Source organism: Notamacropus eugenii, chromosome 4 (genome assembly GCF_028372415.1).
Source record: "Notamacropus eugenii isolate mMacEug1 chromosome 4, mMacEug1.pri_v2, whole genome shotgun sequence".
Taxonomy (NCBI): domain Eukaryota; kingdom Metazoa; phylum Chordata; class Mammalia; order Diprotodontia; family Macropodidae; genus Notamacropus; species Notamacropus eugenii.
The window spans coordinates 285,476,272-285,496,829 of NC_092875.1; the positions used below are offsets into that span (position 1 = coordinate 285,476,272).

A 20,558-nucleotide genomic window follows, 5' to 3' on the forward strand; every position below is an offset into this window, starting at 1 on the left:
CTGACTGCAAACATTGTTATCTTTCCTCCAACCTTTACCTCTTTTCCTTTGACCCTTCTACTTTTTCAACTAAAGATATGGAATAGCAAATTATTCCTTAAATATGGTTGTAAGCTAATGTTTCCTTCCCTAAGATTGTACTGAAATTGTTCTATATTCAGTCTTTGACAATTCAAACTAATTTGAAAAGAAATAGATATAATTTGAAAAAGTTTCTAAGAACCATTCCATTGTATCTCCCACTTCCCATAGTATACTAGAACATGGAATTAGAAATGTACTTTAGTCCCTTGCTAAACCAGCAACTCTTAAGCCACCAAGACTGGAAACCCAGGAAAGAGAGAGGAATGGCCCAAAGAGGAGAGGTCGAAAAATGTTTTGTATTGTATTATTTTCCATTTGCTCTTCATATATGGCTGGATCTTCCTCACTCCATACACAATAGTCTTTTTAGACAGCCCCAGGAACTAATATGGAGTTGCTGGGTGGGTGGTGTCTTTAAGCCAGGGGCTGAAGTACTTTGGAATCCACACCCTTATTATTATTAAGTGAAATGAAATTTCCAGCATCAGTTCTTGCCCAGTCTTTGTTCCGCAGGTACCTATTTTCTCCAGGATTTCTCATGTCTTTTCAGGAAATTAACAGGATCTAGGTGAAGTCAAGTTGTACGAACTGAAAGCAATAGAAGGCAATTGTTCAGCTTTGTTGAGTTTTACCTGTATTTAGCTTGCTGGATTGTGTTGAATGGTTTCTTCTCCTTCAGACCACAAGGGGGAGTGGCAGTAAATGTACAAAGAAAACCCCAGATGACTCCCTCCCCAAGGTAAGGAGCACCACAAAATCAGGTGCTTCATTTGTACTGATGATTCCAGCCAAATAAGATCTCTGAAGTGTTCAAGGTAAATCACTAGTTGTAGAAAACTGTAGAAAGGCCAATTATACGTGGCCCAAATGGGTACTTGTGTGCTTAACCATAAAGGTCTAAACTACTTCTAGAAAATTACTTTTGCTACACAAATTTCTTCAAGTAAAATACTTCCGTTTGACCTATGCCAACTTGAAATCCTACTCAAAAGACAGTTTAACATTTATGGAGCACTCACAGAACCTCATGTTAATTGTAATTTGGCCTCTGCTGTCATTAGAGTCTCAATGTATCTGGTGCACCTTTGGAAAGAAAGAGTAAAGAGCAGAAAGATATTGAATTTCTGTCACAAAAGGTAATTCCCGGTGGCCTAAGTATGTGTTGACAGCAACCAGTTATGAAACTGGTCCTGCAAGCTTTCTCCTTCCGACCGATGAGACTTAGTGAAGGCAGGCTGAGCTCCCAGTGAGGCTTCCCCTCCTTCACCAGGCTGTCTTTTTTACCCTCCACAGCACCTGGCACCCCTTTTCCTGGAATAGGGCATCCCTATCCATTTCCCCTCTAATCAGCGTGGGGGGTCTGGGTACAAGGCTGCCGGCAGTGTCGGCGGTCACCCCGTGGGGGAGAAGACGAGGAATCCCACCAGAAGGGAAATTCTCCAAAGGATACGGAAATACACAGCAGGAGCCCAGAGAGGCAGGCTGCCGGGCTCAGACACAGCCCCGCGGACAGCACGACCCATTCACCGTGCTGGCTGCGCACACACGTCTGCCCGATTATCCGGGGGCCGAGCTGAGGGTGCCGCACATGAGGTGCGCAAGTCGGCCGGGAAGGCTTCTGCCCCCACGCGGGATGGGGCGAGGGCAAGCCTGCCTTTCTCGGCATGGCACCCTCGGAGTACGAAGCGTCCTAGACCACACAAAGAAACAAAAGGCCACACAAAGAGAGCCGGCCCACGCAAGAAAACAGCAAGAGCGGGGACGCCGTGCCACATTCCCAGCCCCACGCCGCCTCCGGGCCGGCTCCCACACCCCACACACATGCGCAGAGCCAGCAGCGCATCCACTCCCAGCTCGGGACCCAACCAGGTGCCCGCATGACCCCGTCCGGGGTCGCCCTCTCCACCCTAGGAGCCGCGCGGGATTCTGGACCCGCCCCCCTACGCTAACGGAAGGCAGACGATTGGCCGGCGGAGGCCAGGGGGACAACCGGCGTCGGGAGGGGATTGGCTGCCTGCCGATGACGCCCCTGGGACCTCCCAGCCCCAGTCCGAAGCCGGTGAAGGAGACTCTGGCTGTGGCGGCGGGTCTGGTGAGTTGGAGGAGGGGGCTGGGGGTCCGGAGAGGAGCGGGGAGATCCCGGAGGGCCGTTTGCCCGGGTGTGGAGGGGGTGGCTTCTGGGTTCTGGCACTTCCGGGCGGGGTGGTAGGAGCAGTGGGAGGGGGTGGCCGGGGGAGCGGAGCCGCAGGAATCGACTCGCCGGGCCCGGGGGGCGGGAGGAGAGGGAGCCGGCCGAGCCGGGCCGGGGACCAGCGGGGCCAGCGGGGGCCGAGCGGGGCAGACGGGGGAACGCGGGCACGCCTTCGGCTTCCCGCACACGCCCACAACGACACGTCGCTCTAGGGTGACTCGGGTCACCCCCGCGCGCTCCCTGGCACCCCGCGGAGGGGATGGGCTCCCGCCGGGGTCGAGCTTTCAGTCCACGGCGGATCCCTGAGGATCCGCTGCCAGCCCGGGGGAGGCGGCGAGGGCGCGCCGGGACAGCAGCGCCCGCCCCTCCACTGGTTGGCACTTGGTGTTTCTAACCCCAGGGGGTGGGGGTGGCCTCGCACTTGAGGGTTCCGACGGTCCGGCAGCATTTGTTGCGTGGCTGCTGCGTGCCGTCGGGGAGCCCTCCGCCTGATGGCGGGGGCTGCACTGTTTACCAGCATGCTCAGGGTGGGGTAGGATAGTCTGGAGGTGATCGGCCAGCGGGAGCTCTGGGGTTGGGGGGATTAAGGAGAAGGTCTGATTTGATCTGGGATTGGAAGGAAGCCAGGAGGGGGAAAATGATCTTTTTGGGGGGTGTTTCCACTGTGATGGGATATCTGGGCTTCTTGTATAATGGATATTGCTTGCCTTCTCGATGGATGGGAGAAGGGCAGGAGAGAGGGAGAGCATTTGGACCTCAAAAGATCTTGTCAGAATACATTTTTAACAGTGTAATATGTCCTACTTAAAAAATACCTGTGAGTTCGTTGGTAAGGACACAATCAGTGGCTAGGTGGCCCTGGTCTGCAGCTGGGTCTGGAGTCGGGACAAGGGGAGTGGAAGGGAGGAGAGCAAACACTGATTAAGTTCGATGTCCAAGACCCACAGACACCTCATTGTATCTTGTTGATGACCCTTTGAGGCATTTGGCTATTGTGATCTCCTGTTGAGGGAACCATGGCAGAGAGGGTCAGTGACGCAGATGAGTGTCTCCGGCTGGATTTGAATTCAGATATTCCTGACTTCGAGCCTCCTAGGTGCTTCTGAGTTTAACTTCTTCATCTGTAAAATGGGGCTCATAAATAACCCCTACTTGGCAGAATTGTTTGGGAGGACCTAGTGAGATAATGTTTGTAAAGTCTCTGACACGCAGTAAGCACTTATTAAATGCTTATGATTTTCCTTCCTCTCTCTTCCATCAAGGCAAGATGTACTGTATATCCTAGTATCTTTGTTGTGTCTTGGACCCCTTTTCAGAATAAGAGTCTTAAATGCACAAAACAAGTGGGATTACAAATTAAACCAGTTATGTTGAAATACAGTTATCACCAAAAAAATGCTTTTAAAACAAGGACATAGTTGTTTCCTGCATAGATATTGAGCAGGAAAAATCCCTTAGGGGTGAGTTTACCCTGACATTTTATATGTGAGATAACAGGACAGACAAGTAGTAGGTAGCAGACACAAAGCAGAGAGACTCCAAATCATTTCCACAGTACAATACTTGTTTTCATGCGTTTTCCATAACTGAAAAAAAAAATTACCTGATGACTATCCCTCTGGAAACTTTAGGCAGCACTTAGCTAGGCTGATCCTCATAAGAATTACTGGGAATCCAATACTGAGACTTTCAGTATCTTTTCCGTGTTGGTAGGGTGTAATCCAGAGTCTTTACCTCATCACTGTGACACATCAGAGTTAGATTTTAATGGAGGATAATCAGTTATCCACACTTGGGTCTTATTTCATATTATCCTCTTTATGCCCTGCTTCTTAGCAAAGTGACCCACTTTCTATTTTCGGAATTTAATATTCTGTCCCTAATCCCAGGGTGGCTCCATAATCTCAGCAAGCAGAAATAGGAAATGTCATTCTTCTATGTGGTGTAGAAAGACCACTGGACTTATAATTAGGTCTGAAATTTAATCAAATGAGTATGTATGTCTTATAAATTATGTACCCTTGAATTTCCTCATCTCTAAAGTGGAAGTAGTGCTTTTTCCTTGCTTCGTAAAGCTCTTGTGAGGAAATTGTTTTAAAAACTTTAAAGCACTACAAAATATAATATACTATTGCTCTGAAGTACCGACCACACTATAACGAAACAACAATAGTTGGTTTAAGTAAAACAGGTGAGATCCTGTTAAGGGCTTGAGCCACAGAAGAAAGAATCATGGAAGTAAAAAGCAACTTAATTTAGTTAGGGGTTGCCATTAGCATGTGCTGTTTTGAAAGCCACCAAAAAATGGCTTCAACCTAAAATGTTAAATTCATGTAACTTTGAAATGAAGACCCAAGCCATGTAATAACTATGGCAAATGTTTTAAAAATATATTTCATTTCTTTATTATGGCTTGTTGAGGAGAAAGAAAGAAAAAATACTGCCCTTTGAAGCAGGGTACCTGGGCGCTAGCTTGGGCTGGCCAGGAACTATCTGTGTGACATTGAACCTAGCCATTTGAGCTCTCAATTTTAGTTTTCTCATAGGTAAGATGGGGGTATATCCCCTCTTACATTGTAGAGTTATAAAAATGGAATGAAATACTGTATTCAGAAACACTTTATAAAATGAAATGTTATTCAAATACCAGGTATCATTAAGGGGATAGAGAAGTTCTGGAGACAATAAGTAGAACATTTCAGATTAAGAAAATTTATATTAGGGAGTAGTAGTATAATTAAGCTGGGAAATAGGGTGGAATTTGATTGTTTGCCAGCCTGAATTTGGACTTTATAGGTAATTGGGGGCTTTGTTTATTGATTGACTGACTGAGTGTTTTGGGTGAGTGCCTCACATTGAAAAAAATCGTTCATATTATTGCCACATTTAGCTCTGTTCACTTGGTGAGTGGTGAGCTTCAGAGAGTTATCACTTTTTTCCATTGCCCTTTGAAACTTTTGCAGTTGGGGAAATTTAAGGCTTTTAAACTTTTTTTTTTTTAAACTCTTAAGCTTTTTGAGTTAGTATCCAAAGATATAGCCACCCACCCCAGACAATTTTTCTCTGAGCTATTGTGGAGTGAGCCGAATAATATCCTAAGTAGAATGCACCTTGCCTTGTTTTCAGAATCTCCTGCTCTAGAGATCTGTCCAGAATCACTGAAGTTGTTGATAAAGTTAATCTTTATATAGTAGTCACTTCAACATCTATGTTATTCTTAAGATCATAGAATTTAGAATTCAAATGGAATTTTAGCTTTGTCTAGTCCAATCCCCTCTTTTTACAAATGAGAAAACTGAAGCCCAGTGGAACTCAGTTTGTCTCCCAAAATCATATAGCAACTTAATGCCAAAATAAAACTGGAACCCAGGTCTCCTGGCTCTTGATTATTTTATTTTTTAAGTCCTTTTTTAATCAACATACACGTTGTTGAAAATCAATTCCAATTACATATGGATTTACTACAAAAACTTTATATTTCTATAATGTATTTTTAAAATATATTTCTTAAAAATACACAAAATTAGTTACGTAGTAAAACTAGTTATGTAGTACACGTTTTAATTTTTTTTTGTGATGATCAGTTATTGCCAGGAAAAAAAAACAACTTCTACATAGCTCAAAATCTGCTTCATAGTTGATTATCATTTCCTTAGTGGCATGGGCCAGACACACACAACCCAAAAATATTTGAGTACCCAGGCATTTGAAATAGTTATTTTGTGATCTTTGCGAACAATTCCTATTAGTTTGAAATTTTAATGGACCTTGCATAAGAGAAAAAAATGCCCTAAAAAGAAATCCATAGGATTTCAATTATTAAAATTAATTTAATCTTAACATCTAGAAGTGAAAGAATTCCTGGGTTGTGCATTAGTAAGCTTCTAAGCTTTCTGAGAGAATACAGTGAGAGAGAAAATAACTTTGAGAGTGACTGACCCCTGAAGGAAGTCGTGGGGAGCAACATCATCCAGAAAATAATTTCTTTTCTCCGGCCCATAGCCTATGTATTGTCTCTCCTCAGATTTTCATTAAGCTTTCTAACTAGTTTCGGTTTGTGGAAAGATGTAGCACAGAGGGAGGACTGGTTTTTACAAGGGTACAGAGAGGATTAGACTCAGTTCGTCATCTCTTTAAGCTCTTTCTTAAATTTGTGGTTCTGTGATTTTAAATGATAGCCAATTAAAATTCATCCAAAGGTTGATTGTAAGGTGCCATAATACTGCATAAAAGCTTGCATTTCTTTCTTTAATTTTGTAATTTATTGTCTTGGAAATATGTTGGGCAGCACAATTACTCCTAGGCTCTTAAGACCAGGTGACTTTGTGAAGAGAATATTGGATTGAAAGATAGTTAACTTGTATTTTTCTCCACTCTATAAAGTAGGGTATATAACTGTCCTATCATAAATGTCCCGAAGAAAAATCAAATAACCACTTCTTGGCATAGACCCTGAACGTCTTTACCATGTATTGAAGTTATATAATTAAATGATTTTGCTGTTGCTTCATTTTGATTGTAATTAATTTCAATTAAACTGTTGTGAGGATTGATTGCTTTGCTGCCACTGTTTGTTACAGCATTTTGTACTTTCTAGAAAGGTTCATTTCCTTTGTTACAGCATTTTGTACTTTCTAGAAAGGTTCATTTCCTTGAGCTCTTTAGGAAAAAGAACTCACAAATACTCAAATGTTTTCTCCAACAATGCGGATCAAAACTCATTCATACCTTCAGGTCCATCTTGTGCAACTCTATCCTATCCTCCCATGAGTGTTCCATAAAGAATCAGCCCTACATGCTGGAGCCCTTCCTCAGTGTCTCCAAAAACCTTAAGAACACCAGTAGAGCACTTAGGTTGTCCACTTGGCATTCCCCACTCTTGAAACTTGACCACCCCATCTATTTCTGTCACACATTTTCCAAATGACACTTTTCAATTCCATTCTTCAAAATTCACATGTTGTAGCCTGCTCATGCCCACCATAAATTGATTTAAACATTTATTAAGCACTTACTACATACTAAGTAAAATGAGTTTTTTGATTGGGGAGATAGCATATATGTTCTCGACATTTTTCTCCAAGTTTTTCCTATCTTCTTCCAGCTTTATAGCCACCCTTCATACCCAAGATTATTTGGGGAGCTGCATGGACTAAAGTACTTATTCAAAAAAATATCAAAATGATAGTTTTTAAGTTTTCATCTAGCTGTGTGACATTGAAAAAAAACTTTTAAGGACAAATTCTGTCAACTCCTTCTACCTTCCACCCTAGTTACCACCTTAGAGAGTTGTAACAGATTCAGTGAGATTTAACTTTGACTTCCCCATGTTTACACAGCTAGTAATTGCTGAAGTGTACTGTAAACCCTGAGTTTTGAACCCAAGTGTTCCTAACTCCAAGGCCACCATCAATATCATTCTGTGCTATTTCCCAGACACATCGTAATGAGTGGGAAAACCTGTCTCACTTCTTCTAAAAATAATAACATTCACCAAAATTGTCATGTTTGGGGTCTAGATAAAGGTAGGAGCACTATTGTAGGTTTGCACTGTTTCATTAGTGTCTATCAAATGAGATTTATGGGAAAGCACTTTGATTAGTTTCTGTTTTCACTTTGACACATTGCCTGTACAGACACATAGCTTGTAACATTGTACTAGGTAGACTTTTAACCAGAGGAAAGGGGTCCAGTGTGCAATGTTACTTAATGTCTTCCCCAGGCTCAGGACTTGGAAGGGATTTTAGAGAACATCTAGACTACCTCAAAAATAGACCTTCACATTTATGTTATGAAATCTTGCACTACTACTCTGAGAGGGTACAGAGAGGTAGTCCTCCATTTTAAAAAATTTTCTAAAATTTTTTATTATTTATACATTATTTTCATTTTGAGTTCAAATTTTATGCCTTTGGTCCTTCCCCTGCCCATTGAAGAGGTAAGAAATATATCAGTTACACGTGCAAAATCATGCAAAACATACTTCCATATTAGCCATGTTGAGAAAAGTAAGTGAAAAAATTATACTACAATTTGTACTCAGAGTTCAAAAGTTCTCTCTCTGCAGAGTATTTTTCATCATGAGTCCTTCAGAATTGTTGTGAATTATTGTCTTGATCAGAGTAGCTAAGTCTTTCATAGTTGATCATCGTTTAATATTGCTGTTAATGTACTGTACAATGATCTCCTAGTTCTGCTCATATAAGTCTTCCCAGGTTTTTCTGAAACTATCCCCCTCATCATTTCTTTAGCACACAGTAGTATTCCATCACAGTCATATATTACAACTTGTTCAGCCATTCCCCAGTCAATGGGCTTCCCTTCAGTTTCCAATTATTTTGCCACCACAAAAAAAGAATTGCTATAAATATTTATATATATATATATATATATATATATATATATATATAAGTCCTTTTCTTTTTTGCTTTGATCTCTAGGATACTGATTTAGTAGGGATATTGCCAGATCAAAGGATATACATGGTTTTAATAATCCTTTGAGAATACTTCCAAATTGTTCTCCAGATTGGTTGAACCAGTTCACAGCTTCACCAACAATATATCAGTGTCCCTATTTTTCTACATCCCATCCAGCATTTGTCATTTTTTAGTCTTTTTTTTTTTTTGAATGGTACAAACAATTGAGTGTTCAAAATGACCTCACTATATCAGATTCTGGAATATAAATTACATTGTATTGTAGAATGTTGGGCTTGCCTACAGGGATGATTGGTGCCAGCAGGAAAACTGGAATTCAAATCTCCAGACTTCTCTGCCCGTTGCATTTTATAAATAACACGTTACTATTCCCCAAACCATATCCTATGAGGTCCTAGTGTTCAACAGATAGAGTTTCCTTGAGAAAGTAAAGCTAAGAAATATTTTTTCATTGTAAAACATTAAATATGACAGGTTTTTTTTTTTGTTTCAGAAACATTTAGAATGAGTAACAGTTTTTCTGGGTGAAAATTACTCTTAATTTCCTTTTTTTGTTGTCCCACAATTTTCTTGACTTCTATGTTGCTAAGATTATTCCATATTTCCACACCAGAATTTATGGAATAGGTGCCTGTGTACACGTGCACATGCACATGTGTATGAATATACTAATTTGTAACCCCAAAATATTCTGTGCCCAGTTAGTTTAAGAAAATGCTGTATTAATGCACTGATTCTTGCTTTGCTAATTACAGTGTTCTTCCTTAAAAGGTGGTGGTACTATTGTTGCCTTTACATAAGGATCAGGGATGGTAGGGGGAGGAGAAGGAAAAGTAGTAATTTGTAGGGTATTTATTATACTTTGGACTGCCTATGTGTGCCATTGTGCTAAGGTGCTGATCATGAATGCAGTAAGATCAGTGTGTACCAAAACAGCCTTGGAGTGATTGAAAGAGTTTTGGATGGATGGATGGATGGATGGATGGATGAGTGACTCATGTCTTATGTTTTTGTTTTCTATAGCTCCTAGAATAGTAACGGGCACCTAATATAAAGCAGGAGGGAGGGAGGAAGAGAAAGAGTGAGAGAGTAGTAACAAATGAACTTTACTGTTAAAGTGGGGCAAGATCATGAATGATATTGACAAACTAAGAAATTTAACACTGAAAGAACCTGGAGTTAAAGAATATCTCAAAGGAGCAAACTACATCACTTGATGCAATGCATTTTTTTTATCTATAAGTTAAAGAAAATAGAGAAAGTGGATGAAAATTTTTATTTTAAATAAAATTATAAGATTTTGTGTCAAATGAAGGTGCCTGGTCTTTTTAGTATGAAAATTTGTTGTGCTGGTTGAAAGAGAGCCATTTAGCTCTTTGAATAAAATGACCTGAAGGTAGGATTTTAGAAAGATTTCTGTAGCAGCAATATGGATTGAAGGAAGAAGTTGTTGCATAATCTGCATTGCTCATCCTTTCAGTTTGATTTGAGAAACATGTATTAAGTGCTTGCTTTGAATCCAAGTGCCCAGAGCTGTGTGGCACAAAGACAAAAGTAAAGCAGCTCTTTTCCCCAGGGAGCTTCCATTCTTGGGGGGTGGGGGAGAGGAATGGACAACAACATATACACAGATAAGTATACATAAAATATGTACAGAGGAAATACAAATTAATTGGGTGGGAGGGATCATTTATCACCAAGGGGAATCAGGAAGGGCCTTATATAGCAGGTGGCATTTGAATTGAACCTTTAAGGAAACTAGGGATTCTAAGAGGCAGAAGCAAGGGATGAATAAGAATGTTATGTACAGGAGTAAGTAAGCCATCTGGGCTAGAAAATAGAATGCATGTTGAGGGGAGAGTAAGGTGAAATAAGTCAGGAAATTTATGTTGAAGCCAAATTGCGAAAGGCTTAAAATTCTGGAGCTGGCGGGTGATGTGGTTGGTCATACCTATGTTTTAAGAATATCATTTTGACAACTGTAAGAAGGATAGATTAGAGAGGGGAGAAGGAGTGAAGGCAGAGAGACTAATTAGGAAGCTTTTGTAGAAAGGTGGTTGGAGTGATGAGGATCTGAATTAGATTGGCAACTAAATTTCAAGATCTGTTGTGAAGGTAAAATAAAATGCATCAGAAGACAAACCTAGGAAAGGGCTTGGAGAGGGGGATGTCAGAAAGATTAACAACCAAAAAAAAGGCTTTCAGATTTGGCTGTTATCAGAAATTGATTTCATTTTATCAGTGGAAATGACATTAAAGTCTGTTAAATGACATTAACCGCTGCTTTGTTACTGTACTCAAAAGACTACAAGGCTTTACCAGCTGACTTCCATTTGAAACTTTTCATATATTTTGTCTCCCCTATTAGAATGTAAGCTCTTTAACAAACATTGTCTTTATTTTCTGTTTTAATCAGTGAACGAACATTTATTAAAGACCTGCCTGCCATGTTCCAAGCACTGTGCTAAGTACTGGGGATACAAAAAGAGGCAAAAAACAGTTCCTTCCCTCAAGGAGTTCCAATAGTTACAACTCAGTGAGGGAGATGACAGTACAAATAAATATTCACAAAGCAAACTATACATAGGACAAATAGGAAATAATTAACAGGGGGAAAGCACTGGTATTAAGAGGGATTGGGGAAGGTAAAATTTTAGTTAGGGACTTAACATCATAATGGTGAGAGAGCACTGAGGCATGAGGGCCAACCAGAGAAAATTCCCGAAGCCAAGAAATGGAATGTGTTGTTCCTGGGATAGCCAGGAGGCCATTGCCCCTGAGTGTATACCTAGCACAGAGCACAGTGCTTTGTATGCAATAAGAGCTTAATAAATGCTTCATTCTTTCCTGCCTAGACTACTGAAATAGCTTGCTGTTTGGTCTCCTTGCCTCAAGTCTCTCTCCACTCACTCTAATCCATCTCCTCCAGCAGCTCTTGAATAAAGTAATAATGAATGTGAATAAACTGCAGTGGCTCCACATCTCTAGGATCAGATATAAAATCCACTGTTTCTCAAATAAAGCCCTTTAGAACCTGGACCCTTCCTACTTTTCCAGCCTGCTCATGCTTTCTTCCCTCCATGGACTCTGTAATCTACAACTTTGGCCTACATTGTCTTACTAATAACAGTATTGTCTTGCAACTGCATATCTTAGGCACTAACTGCCCCCCCACGCCTATTGCTATTAAAGGGGTTTTTTGACCACAGTGAGGTAATATCCACATCAAAAAATCACAAAACATGAGCAGCAGTATGCAGGCTAGAAGGAAGATCAATGAAAGCTGGACTTAGTCTAGCTAACGTTTTGTACTAATCCTGGAATAAATCAATAAAAAATGTAGACTAGGGTGGTGGAGAAGAATAAAGAAGAAAGGATGCATACAAGAAATATTTCAAAGAATCACAATATTTAACAACTGAATATAAATTTATAAAAAGGATGATTCAAAAACTAATAATGGTGAGAGATATTACATGTACTCATTCATGTAGCTGCCTTGCACATGTTTAATAAATGCTGATGTGAGCATGGACATGAATTTCATTTATATATACATATATATTAGCCTATTCTTTATACAGAGAGAATGTATGTTTATATAAATGTTGTAGTGATAGTTGCTTTTCCCCTAGCTGTTATGTTTGTCTGTTGATCTTTTTTACAGACATAAGACTGTCAGTTTGAGAGCACTTTTCCATTATTGAACAACCCTGGAACAAACAGAGAGCCTAGTACAGAGTAGGTACTTAATAAATGCTTATTAATTGCCTCTTTAAACTGTTACTCTGTCTGTCCAGGGCTTGGCACAGAATAAGTACTAACTGCTTTTTTCATTCAGTCATTCAGTCATTGATTAGTGGGAATACATGCTCAAGGTTACAGAAAATTTTTTAAATGTCCTTTTCAATAATAAAGGTAAAGAAAGTTTCCCACTACCTATCTTTTCCTTTCTGCCATGTTTAGGGGGTGGGGGACATTAGAATACTTAATGGAGATGAATAAATTATCTGTGTAAACCTCTTAGGGTCTATGCAGAAAGTAATTTTTGCCCAAGAGTTTTCAGAATTACCTGTAGCTAAAAGAACAAACCTTCCAAATTACTAATTCCCTTTCTCAAACAAAATGTGAAGAATTGATAAAGGTTTATATTGAGTGTTTTTTGGGTCTTTGTATTCTTCTTGGAGCATCATCCCAACTCTTAGCACCAACATCTGCAGTTGGCCAGAGCTAATGATTTCTTTAAGGCTTGGTGAAACATTCCTCAAACTGATACTTCTGTAAAGACCTACTTAGTAGCTTTGTGCCTGTATCTTGACATGAGACTGAGAGCTAGCAGACTCTACCCAGAAATTTCAGTTCTATAAATTTGACTACACATGTAGTCACAGATCTAGTGCTGAAAGTTATCTAAGAGGCCATTTCATCCAGTCCTCTCATTTTACAGGTAAGAAAAGTGAGATTCACTGAAAGGTAACTTGCCCAGGCTTTTAGAATAGGGTTGTGTGTATTATTTGTGGATTCTTTCACTCTTTAGGTTTAACTTTTCACGTACTCATTCAGAAAGCCAATGCCACTGTAGCACCAATGCGATATTCACAGCGCCTATAGCAGCTGTGAATATGCCAGTGCAGCTCTGAATCGCAAAACCTAACAGGACTCTCCACATAGAAGATAGAACCAAAACATTTATTCAAATACCAGAAAGCCAAATCCATCATAGCAACAAAGAAATCCATCATAGTAATCAAGAAGTCTATACACATGATCAGGCCTTCCCACAAACAGGCTCCCCTATGCAAAATGCCTTTCTCTCACTCACAGCCAGCTGCCTGCTTCCTCTGTCCTTCCCAGCTTTGACTAGTCTGACCAACTTCCTCTCAGCTCTGTTGCAGCTCCTCCTGTTCCTGTTCTACCCTTCCTGCTCCACCCCTTTTGTTCACCTAGCTCCTCCCACCACAGGCTTCATGTAACTCAAAACTCATGTGACTTAAGCTTCTGTGTGATATAAGCAGGTCACATAGGCGTATTAATGATTAGGAAAGACCTTCTCATTCCCTTCTAAATACATTAACAATATAGCTATTAAATGAAGGAAAATGTGAGGAGAGAATCAACTCCTGCTCCGAGTAAGTCCCTCAAACTGCCCAATACATAACGACAAATATATAGCCTTAGTTGCAGATATGTTCTGTTTGGTTCTCAAATTGGAATCTGTAGCACATAATTGTATCTGAATTTTCTAATTGGCCATGAGGCCCTGACCAAGTGCAAGGGGGCCACAACAGCCACAGCACTGTGGTCTTCCTAGTTTTTCGTGTATTTTCTCCGTAGTTAAGTTAATCATAAGCTCTTTGTGAGCAGAAACGATAGTGCATAGAGTGATGAGAGATATGCTTAACTCTGTTGGTATTTAACTATTTGCTTATGAAATCTGTATAATATCTTCTTGTACTAATGTCATAATCTCCCCACACACCTCCTTTTAGTCCTATGTAAATTCCATCAGAGCAGGGACTGCTTCTTTTTCTTTTATCCCTAATACCTCAGCTAGAGTAGGCATTTAATAAATGTTTCTTGAAATATATTGGAGCTGGAACCTTAAAAACCAACCTCCTTATTTTAAATTGTTTTCCTAAGATGTCCCAGCAAATTAGTAGCAAGGTGGAATCAAATTGCTATCTTGGAGTCCTGTGTTCTGCCACTATACTATGCCTACTGATAATGTTAATTGAAAGTATGCCAATCTAAATGCTTCTCTTTTTAAATTTCAGTTTGATTATGGACCATGTGCTGATGTGTGTGCTTCAAATGTTGAAAATAACAATTTGTGAAGACTTTGCCATCTAGATGCTTAACTGGATTAAACGCCTAATTAGGATGGTTTGCGAGCAAGTTGGAATAAGCATGGAATCAGTGAGTATCCAAAATTGATTTTATAAAGCAGTGGTAAAATATGTCTGTGAAACTTAGTGGTTTCAAATGTTAAAAAAATCACAAAAGATAATCTTCTTATAACACTATCATACCAGGAGTATACTTTCTTATCTTAATTTATATATCAGACTTGGACTATGAATCAGAAAACTTAAGAGCTGAAAAAGACCATGAATCTAGGCCAAGCCCATTTACCAATTTTAAGAAAATTTAATTTTTTTTCCAGTTCCAAATCATTTCTCTCTCCCCCACCCATTAAGAAAAGAAGAAAAACCACCTATTACAAATGTGCAGAATACTATTTTTTAAGTGAAAGGAAAATTTTTTGAATTTGATACTGTGATTTTATTTAGTGTCAGTATATGAATACTATTGGTCTATGTTGTGTACAAAAATTTAACAGTTTTTATCTAGAAAGAATTTAGGGCCTTTTAAGAAGACAGTGGGACAGCTAGGTGGCTCTATGGATAGAGTGCCAGGCCTAGGGTCAGTAAGACTCATCTTTCTGAGTTCAAATCTAGTCAGACACTTACTAGCTGTGTGATTCTGTGCAAGTCACTTAACTCTGTTTGCCTTAGTTTCCTCTTGGAAAATGAGCTGGAGAAGGAAATGGCAAGCCACTTCAGTATTTTTGCCAAGAAAACCCCAAAATGGGATCATGAAGAGTTGAGACTTCCAGCTTCATTGGGAAAAGGTTGTGGGAGAGAAGGATTTGAAATGGAGACAATAAGTGAAACAAGTTACTCGTTGTTAGCACAACAGAAAAAGGGGAGTGAGTAAGAGGAAAGAAAGTTGGGTGTTAAGGTGTTTACAAGGTACTAACCATGAGAAGGGAATCTCCGTTAATGTCAGTATGCAGTTTACCATAGCAGTTTTCCAAGAGCTCCTAGCAAGAAAGACTAGGACTGACAGACAATCTCACTTCCAGTAAGTGGAAAGTAGAGATTTTTCAGTGACCTGGACTGAATGTCAGACATTTATATTTCTTCATGGCCAAGTGAGAAAATTTGTTCAAAGCACAAGCTAATTCTAATATGAAGATAAAAGGTAAAGAGGTTTAAGGATGTCCTCTTTGCTGTTCATCCTTCAGGTCAATGAAGTGCTCCTGTGTGTGTGTCTGTGTGTCTGTGTGTGTGTGTGTCTGTGTGTGTGTGTCTGTGTGTGTGTGTGTGTCTGTGTGTGTGTGTGTGTCTGTGTGTGTGTCTGTGTGTCTGTGTCTGTGTGTGTGTGTCTGTGTGTGTGTGTGTGTGTCTGTGTGTGTGTGTGTCTGTGTGTGTGTCTGTGTGTGTGTGTCTGTGTGTGTGTGTCTGTGTGTGTGTCTGTGTGTGTGTGTGTCTGTGTGTGTGTGTCTGTGTCTGTGTGTCTGTGTGTGTGTCTGTGTGTCTGTGTGTCTGTGTGTGTGTGTGTGTCTGTGTGTATGTGTGTGTCTGTGTGTGTGTGTCGTGTGTGTGTGTCTGTGTGTGTGTCTGTGTGTGTGTGTCTGTGTGTGTGTGTCTGTGTCTGTGTGTGTGTGTGTCTGTGTGTGTGTGTGTGTGTCTGTGTGTGTGTGTGTGTCTGTGTGTGTGTGTCTGTGTGTGTGTGTCTGTGTGTGTGTGTGTGTGTGTGTGTGTGTGTGTGTGTAAGCAAATGTACATATTAAAGAGGGGAGTGAGAGTGAGGGACAAAGAGTCTATCTTGACTCGGTTCAGCAGGTTGGAGGGGCGTAGTAGCTCTTCCAGATCTCTATATTCCCCCTCAGATGTTCCGTGGTCCCATCTTCCTCCCACCCTTTTCACGTAGAGCCTCAGTCTCCGAATCATACCTTCTGTCCAGTGACAATAGCCTCCTTGCTGTTCCACAGATAAAGCACTCCATATCGTGGCCTACACATTTTCTCCGGCTCTCCCCCATGCCTGGAGCATTCTCCCCCTCCTCTCTGCCCAGTGGTTTCCCTGGCTTCCTTGTAAGCTCTGGTCAGAATCCCATCTCCTACAAGAAACCTTCCTGACCTCTTAATTCTGGTGCCTTCTCCCTAAGTGATATCCATTTACCCTGTGTGCAGCTTGTTTGTATGTATTTGTTTATTTATCTTGCCTTTGATTGTGAGCTCCTTGAAGGCAAGGCCTATCTTTTGCCTCTTTTTGTATCCCCAGTGCTTAGCACAGTACCTGGCAGGCATTAGGCATTTAATCATTGTTTATTGACTAACTGCCTAACTGATGTGTTGGGCTTTTTTTATTACTATTATTTTTAAAATTAATTTATTTGTTTTCAGTTTTCAACAATCACCTCCATAAGTCTTCAATTTTCTCCCTTCCCTCCCTAAGACAGCATGAAATCTTATATGGGTTCTTATTAAACACGTTTTCACATTAGTCATGTTGCATAGAAGAATTAAAACGAATTGGAGAAACCATGGGAAAAAACAAAGCAGAACATAGTCGTTTGGGGCTTTTAAAGCCTTTTTTTTTTTTTTTTTTTTAGTAAAGAGATTGTGGCTATCAGGGCAGGGCAACAGAGGAAATATATAAGAAATTTAAGGTGATATAAAAGCAAAAGCTAGCAGTAATTTTTAAAAGTTCTTTCCCTAGTCGTAGCTGTGAAAGGTACCACCTACTTTTTCCTTTTTATGATATCTTTAATATTTAGATCACATACTGTTTAGAAATCAATGAAGATATTTGTTTTGACGTTTCTTTGTAACATTTTCCTTCTCAGAGTTTGAAATCTTCCTGGCTAGTGCCTGGTGTTAAAAACTGTATTCCCGTAGCTCTGAATAGTTTATCACCAGTTAGGGTCGTATGAATATAAATTTATGCTGAAAAGGACCAGAGGCCATTTAGATAGATAGTCCAATCTACACATGTGAGGAAACTGAGGCACAGCTAACGTACTTGCTTCAAAGTCACACAAGTATAGTGACAAAGGGGAGATTTAACTCAGTTTCTTAATATTCTTCTTGTTCTACCACACTGCTATCTTCCCATTACTGTATATCTGAACTGAATCTTCCTATAATAAATTCTTCAAGGACAAAGACTATATCTTCTACCCTTACATCTTCTCTTTGTACAAAGAAAATGTTGCCGGAAAGTTAAGAGGGTCAGTATAATGCACTGGGGAAAGAACTGGCTTTGCACAGTGGATGTCAGTTCTATTTCTGGCTCCATAATGTATTGGGGAAAATATTTAACTCAGAGTCAGGGAGAGGTAAGCGCAAGTCCTGACTCAGACATGCTAGCGATGTGGCCCTGGGCATGTCTTCTTAACCTCTCAGCTTCACTTCTTTATTTACAAAATCCCAGAATTGTTGTGATTATCAAGTGAGGTAACACTTTGTGTTTTTGTAAATCTTAAAGAGCTACATCATCATCCCTGCTACTACTCCTGCTATTGTAGCTACTGCTATTGCTACTGCTATTAACCTCTGCTGCTATTACTACTGCCACTACCTCTGGTATTTCTACTACTTGACTCCATCACTTTTGCTTCCTCCTCCTCCCTAGGCTTCAATTTCTTCATTTGTAAAGTAAAGGAATTAGACTAGATTATCTCAGAAGTCCCCTCTAGTTCTACAGCTATAATCCTAAATTGATATTGCTTATTCTTAGTCATTTGTATCATCTTCCCTATGCCCCCTTTTAGATTTTAAAACATATTTTTACTTCTCCATTCTTTTCCTCTTTAATGAAGAATCCCATATAGGTTTTTAATATTACCTTTTTTTTCCTCGTTTGAGGAACTGAACTTGTGGAACTCATGGGTTATTGTGGTCTTGCTTGTAGTGGACAGCCAGGAGAATACAAATTTGAATTTTCTCATTGTTTTAAGGAATAAACTTTTTTGCTTCCTGTGTTCTGTAATAGGAACATGTGTGTGGCTAAGAATTTCAGATGAGAAAGGAGACTATCAAGAAAGAAAATGTGTCCTTTGGTTAGGGATTTGTATGAGAATCCTAGGGAGCGCCACTGTCCTGAATTGGTTTTTAATGCACAGCTTAATTTTCCTTTTCTTCCCCCCTTCACACCCGTAGTCTAAAAAAACCAAGAGCTTATTTTTTTCTAGCTTGTCTTTAAAACAATCCATTCACTTCACATGTTCATTGGGTTTGAATTTACAGTTGGTATTTCCTACTAAATATTGTCTATCAGATTATTACATGAATCTGAATAAGTTAATGTAAAATAAATTTAAAAATAGAAAATAAAGTAGAAATATGGTAGCATTTAATTATAATTCGCTTTACTACTACATGAAACTAGGGTATGTAGCCAGCACGACTCAGACAGATGACAGCTTCAGACTCAAGCCTCACACTTCAACACCTCTACTGTACCATTTCACAATGTTAAAATAGAACAAACTGCTTTCCTAATGTCACCAGATTCCCCCCATTTTGCTGTCATCACATTCAAACACTGTTGCTAAATGTTATGGACTGTCACAACTAGATACATATACACACATGCACACTGTCTCTCTACCTCTCAAATCCTTTCCCAGAATTTCTCTTAGCATTAATATAGCCATAGTTACCTCCCTGTGTGTGCATATGATTTTTATACATGCATACATACTGTGTGTATAACAAATGGATAAAACCAAGAATAATTTTACTGTTTAGAAAATTTTTTGAAAGTAATCCGCTTTAGAGATTAGGCAATATAAGATCAATATCAAGACACTTTTCCCTCTGCTGCTTCTCTGATCACTATTTGGGTATGTCCAAATAACAATATATCTTTAATTGCTTCAAAATAGAGGAAATCATTTTCTACACATCTACATTTACAAGGCACAATTGAGCCAGGAGTAGAGGGAAAGAGACCCTCTTGGGTCAAACAGCCTCCCAGTGTACAGATGGTGACTTTTCAGTACCATCTGTTCCCTATTCCTTTATAGCTATTTGCATTTTTTTCTCATGAGGGCTGAACAGAGACAATAAAGGAAGACCTAATTCTGTGACTCCTGGAGGTTAGCTGCTCTTTTTCTCCACTTATCTTTCTCATACTATAACAGAAGCAACTATTTCGTCCTCTCCCTAGAGGCCCCGGTGAGCAGACTGCACGGACCTTTGCCTCCTGTTTCTGTGTACAGTGCAAGGTGCCATGCAGAACATAGGTAACAAAAACAGAAGAATGCTATTCATTTTTTTTAGCTCACTGTTGTCATTAAAAAAAGGAATCAAATACAACCATCACCTTCTGTGTTACTCAGACATGGGTTGTTTTTTTTGTAACTACAGCTTCCTTTTTCAGTAAAAGTGTTTGGTCTTGTTTTGTTTTACTATGAAACAGTTAAGAAAATGGTAATGCAGAAAGCTTGGGAATCTTTATCTGCATGTTTCTATACAAACCATAGAGCCGTGAACTGGAGAAGGTATTGGCAAATCTTTTACTTCTTTTGTTGAGCTTTCTCCTTTTTCATTGTCTTCATTCTAGATCTACTCTTACTGAAAAGAAAGTTGGATTTCTTTTGGATATTGTCTTTTTCCCATGCTTTATTACTAGTGGGATGATCAAATTATATTTTGTTTTAACTAAATCCATTTCTTACGTCATGGTATTATTTGAACTTTGGCTTACTACTAGACTTACAGGGGAAAAAATTAAGAAGGCAGGGTATTAATAACTAAAACGTTGCCATTTTTTGCCCTAATTTATGATTCTATTTTTAAAAGATCAAGACTAAGGAAGCCCACTGAAAAATGTTTAAGGTAAAGATTTGTTTAAATATTATCTGTTAAGTCTCTGCCCATTGCATGCCCATTCATTTTTTTTTCTTGGCTTGGCAATTACTTTGTTTTATTTATCCATTATTAAAACTGTGTTGCCCCACACTTTCCATTTTGTCAGATGTCCTTCCTCTCAAATCTAACCTACTTCTGTTCAAGGATGTATTCAAATGATAATCCTCTTTGTTAAGTG

The 20,558-nt window shown here is 39.7% G+C and overlaps 1 protein-coding gene and 1 long non-coding RNA gene across 5 annotated transcripts in view; one reads left to right on the plus strand and one right to left on the minus strand.

The window, feature by feature from the left end:
• Positions 1 to 360: 360 nt before the first annotated feature.
• Positions 361 to 3,238, minus strand: LOC140501290 (uncharacterized). The gene is made up of 2 exons (XR_011966125.1): positions 3,091 to 3,238; positions 361 to 672 (listed from the first exon to the last, which is right to left on the minus strand). It is a non-coding gene; the product is annotated as an uncharacterized lncRNA (long non-coding RNA).
• Positions 2,087 to 20,558, plus strand: part of MTFR1 (mitochondrial fission regulator 1) — a 52,626-nt gene continuing 34,154 nt past the window's right edge. For 2 of the 4 annotated variants that reach the window (XM_072604694.1, XM_072604692.1), the window contains exons 1-2: positions 2,087 to 2,176; positions 14,490 to 14,631. In XM_072604694.1, the coding sequence (XP_072460795.1) occupies positions 14,566 to 14,631 (66 nt within the window). In that variant the 5' untranslated portion in view covers positions 2,087 to 2,176; positions 14,490 to 14,565. Of the gene's footprint in view, positions 2,177 to 12,382; positions 12,457 to 14,489; positions 14,632 to 20,311; positions 20,348 to 20,558 lie in introns of all 4 variants that reach the window. The other 2 variants (XM_072604693.1, XM_072604695.1) reach the window with 2 other exon arrangements.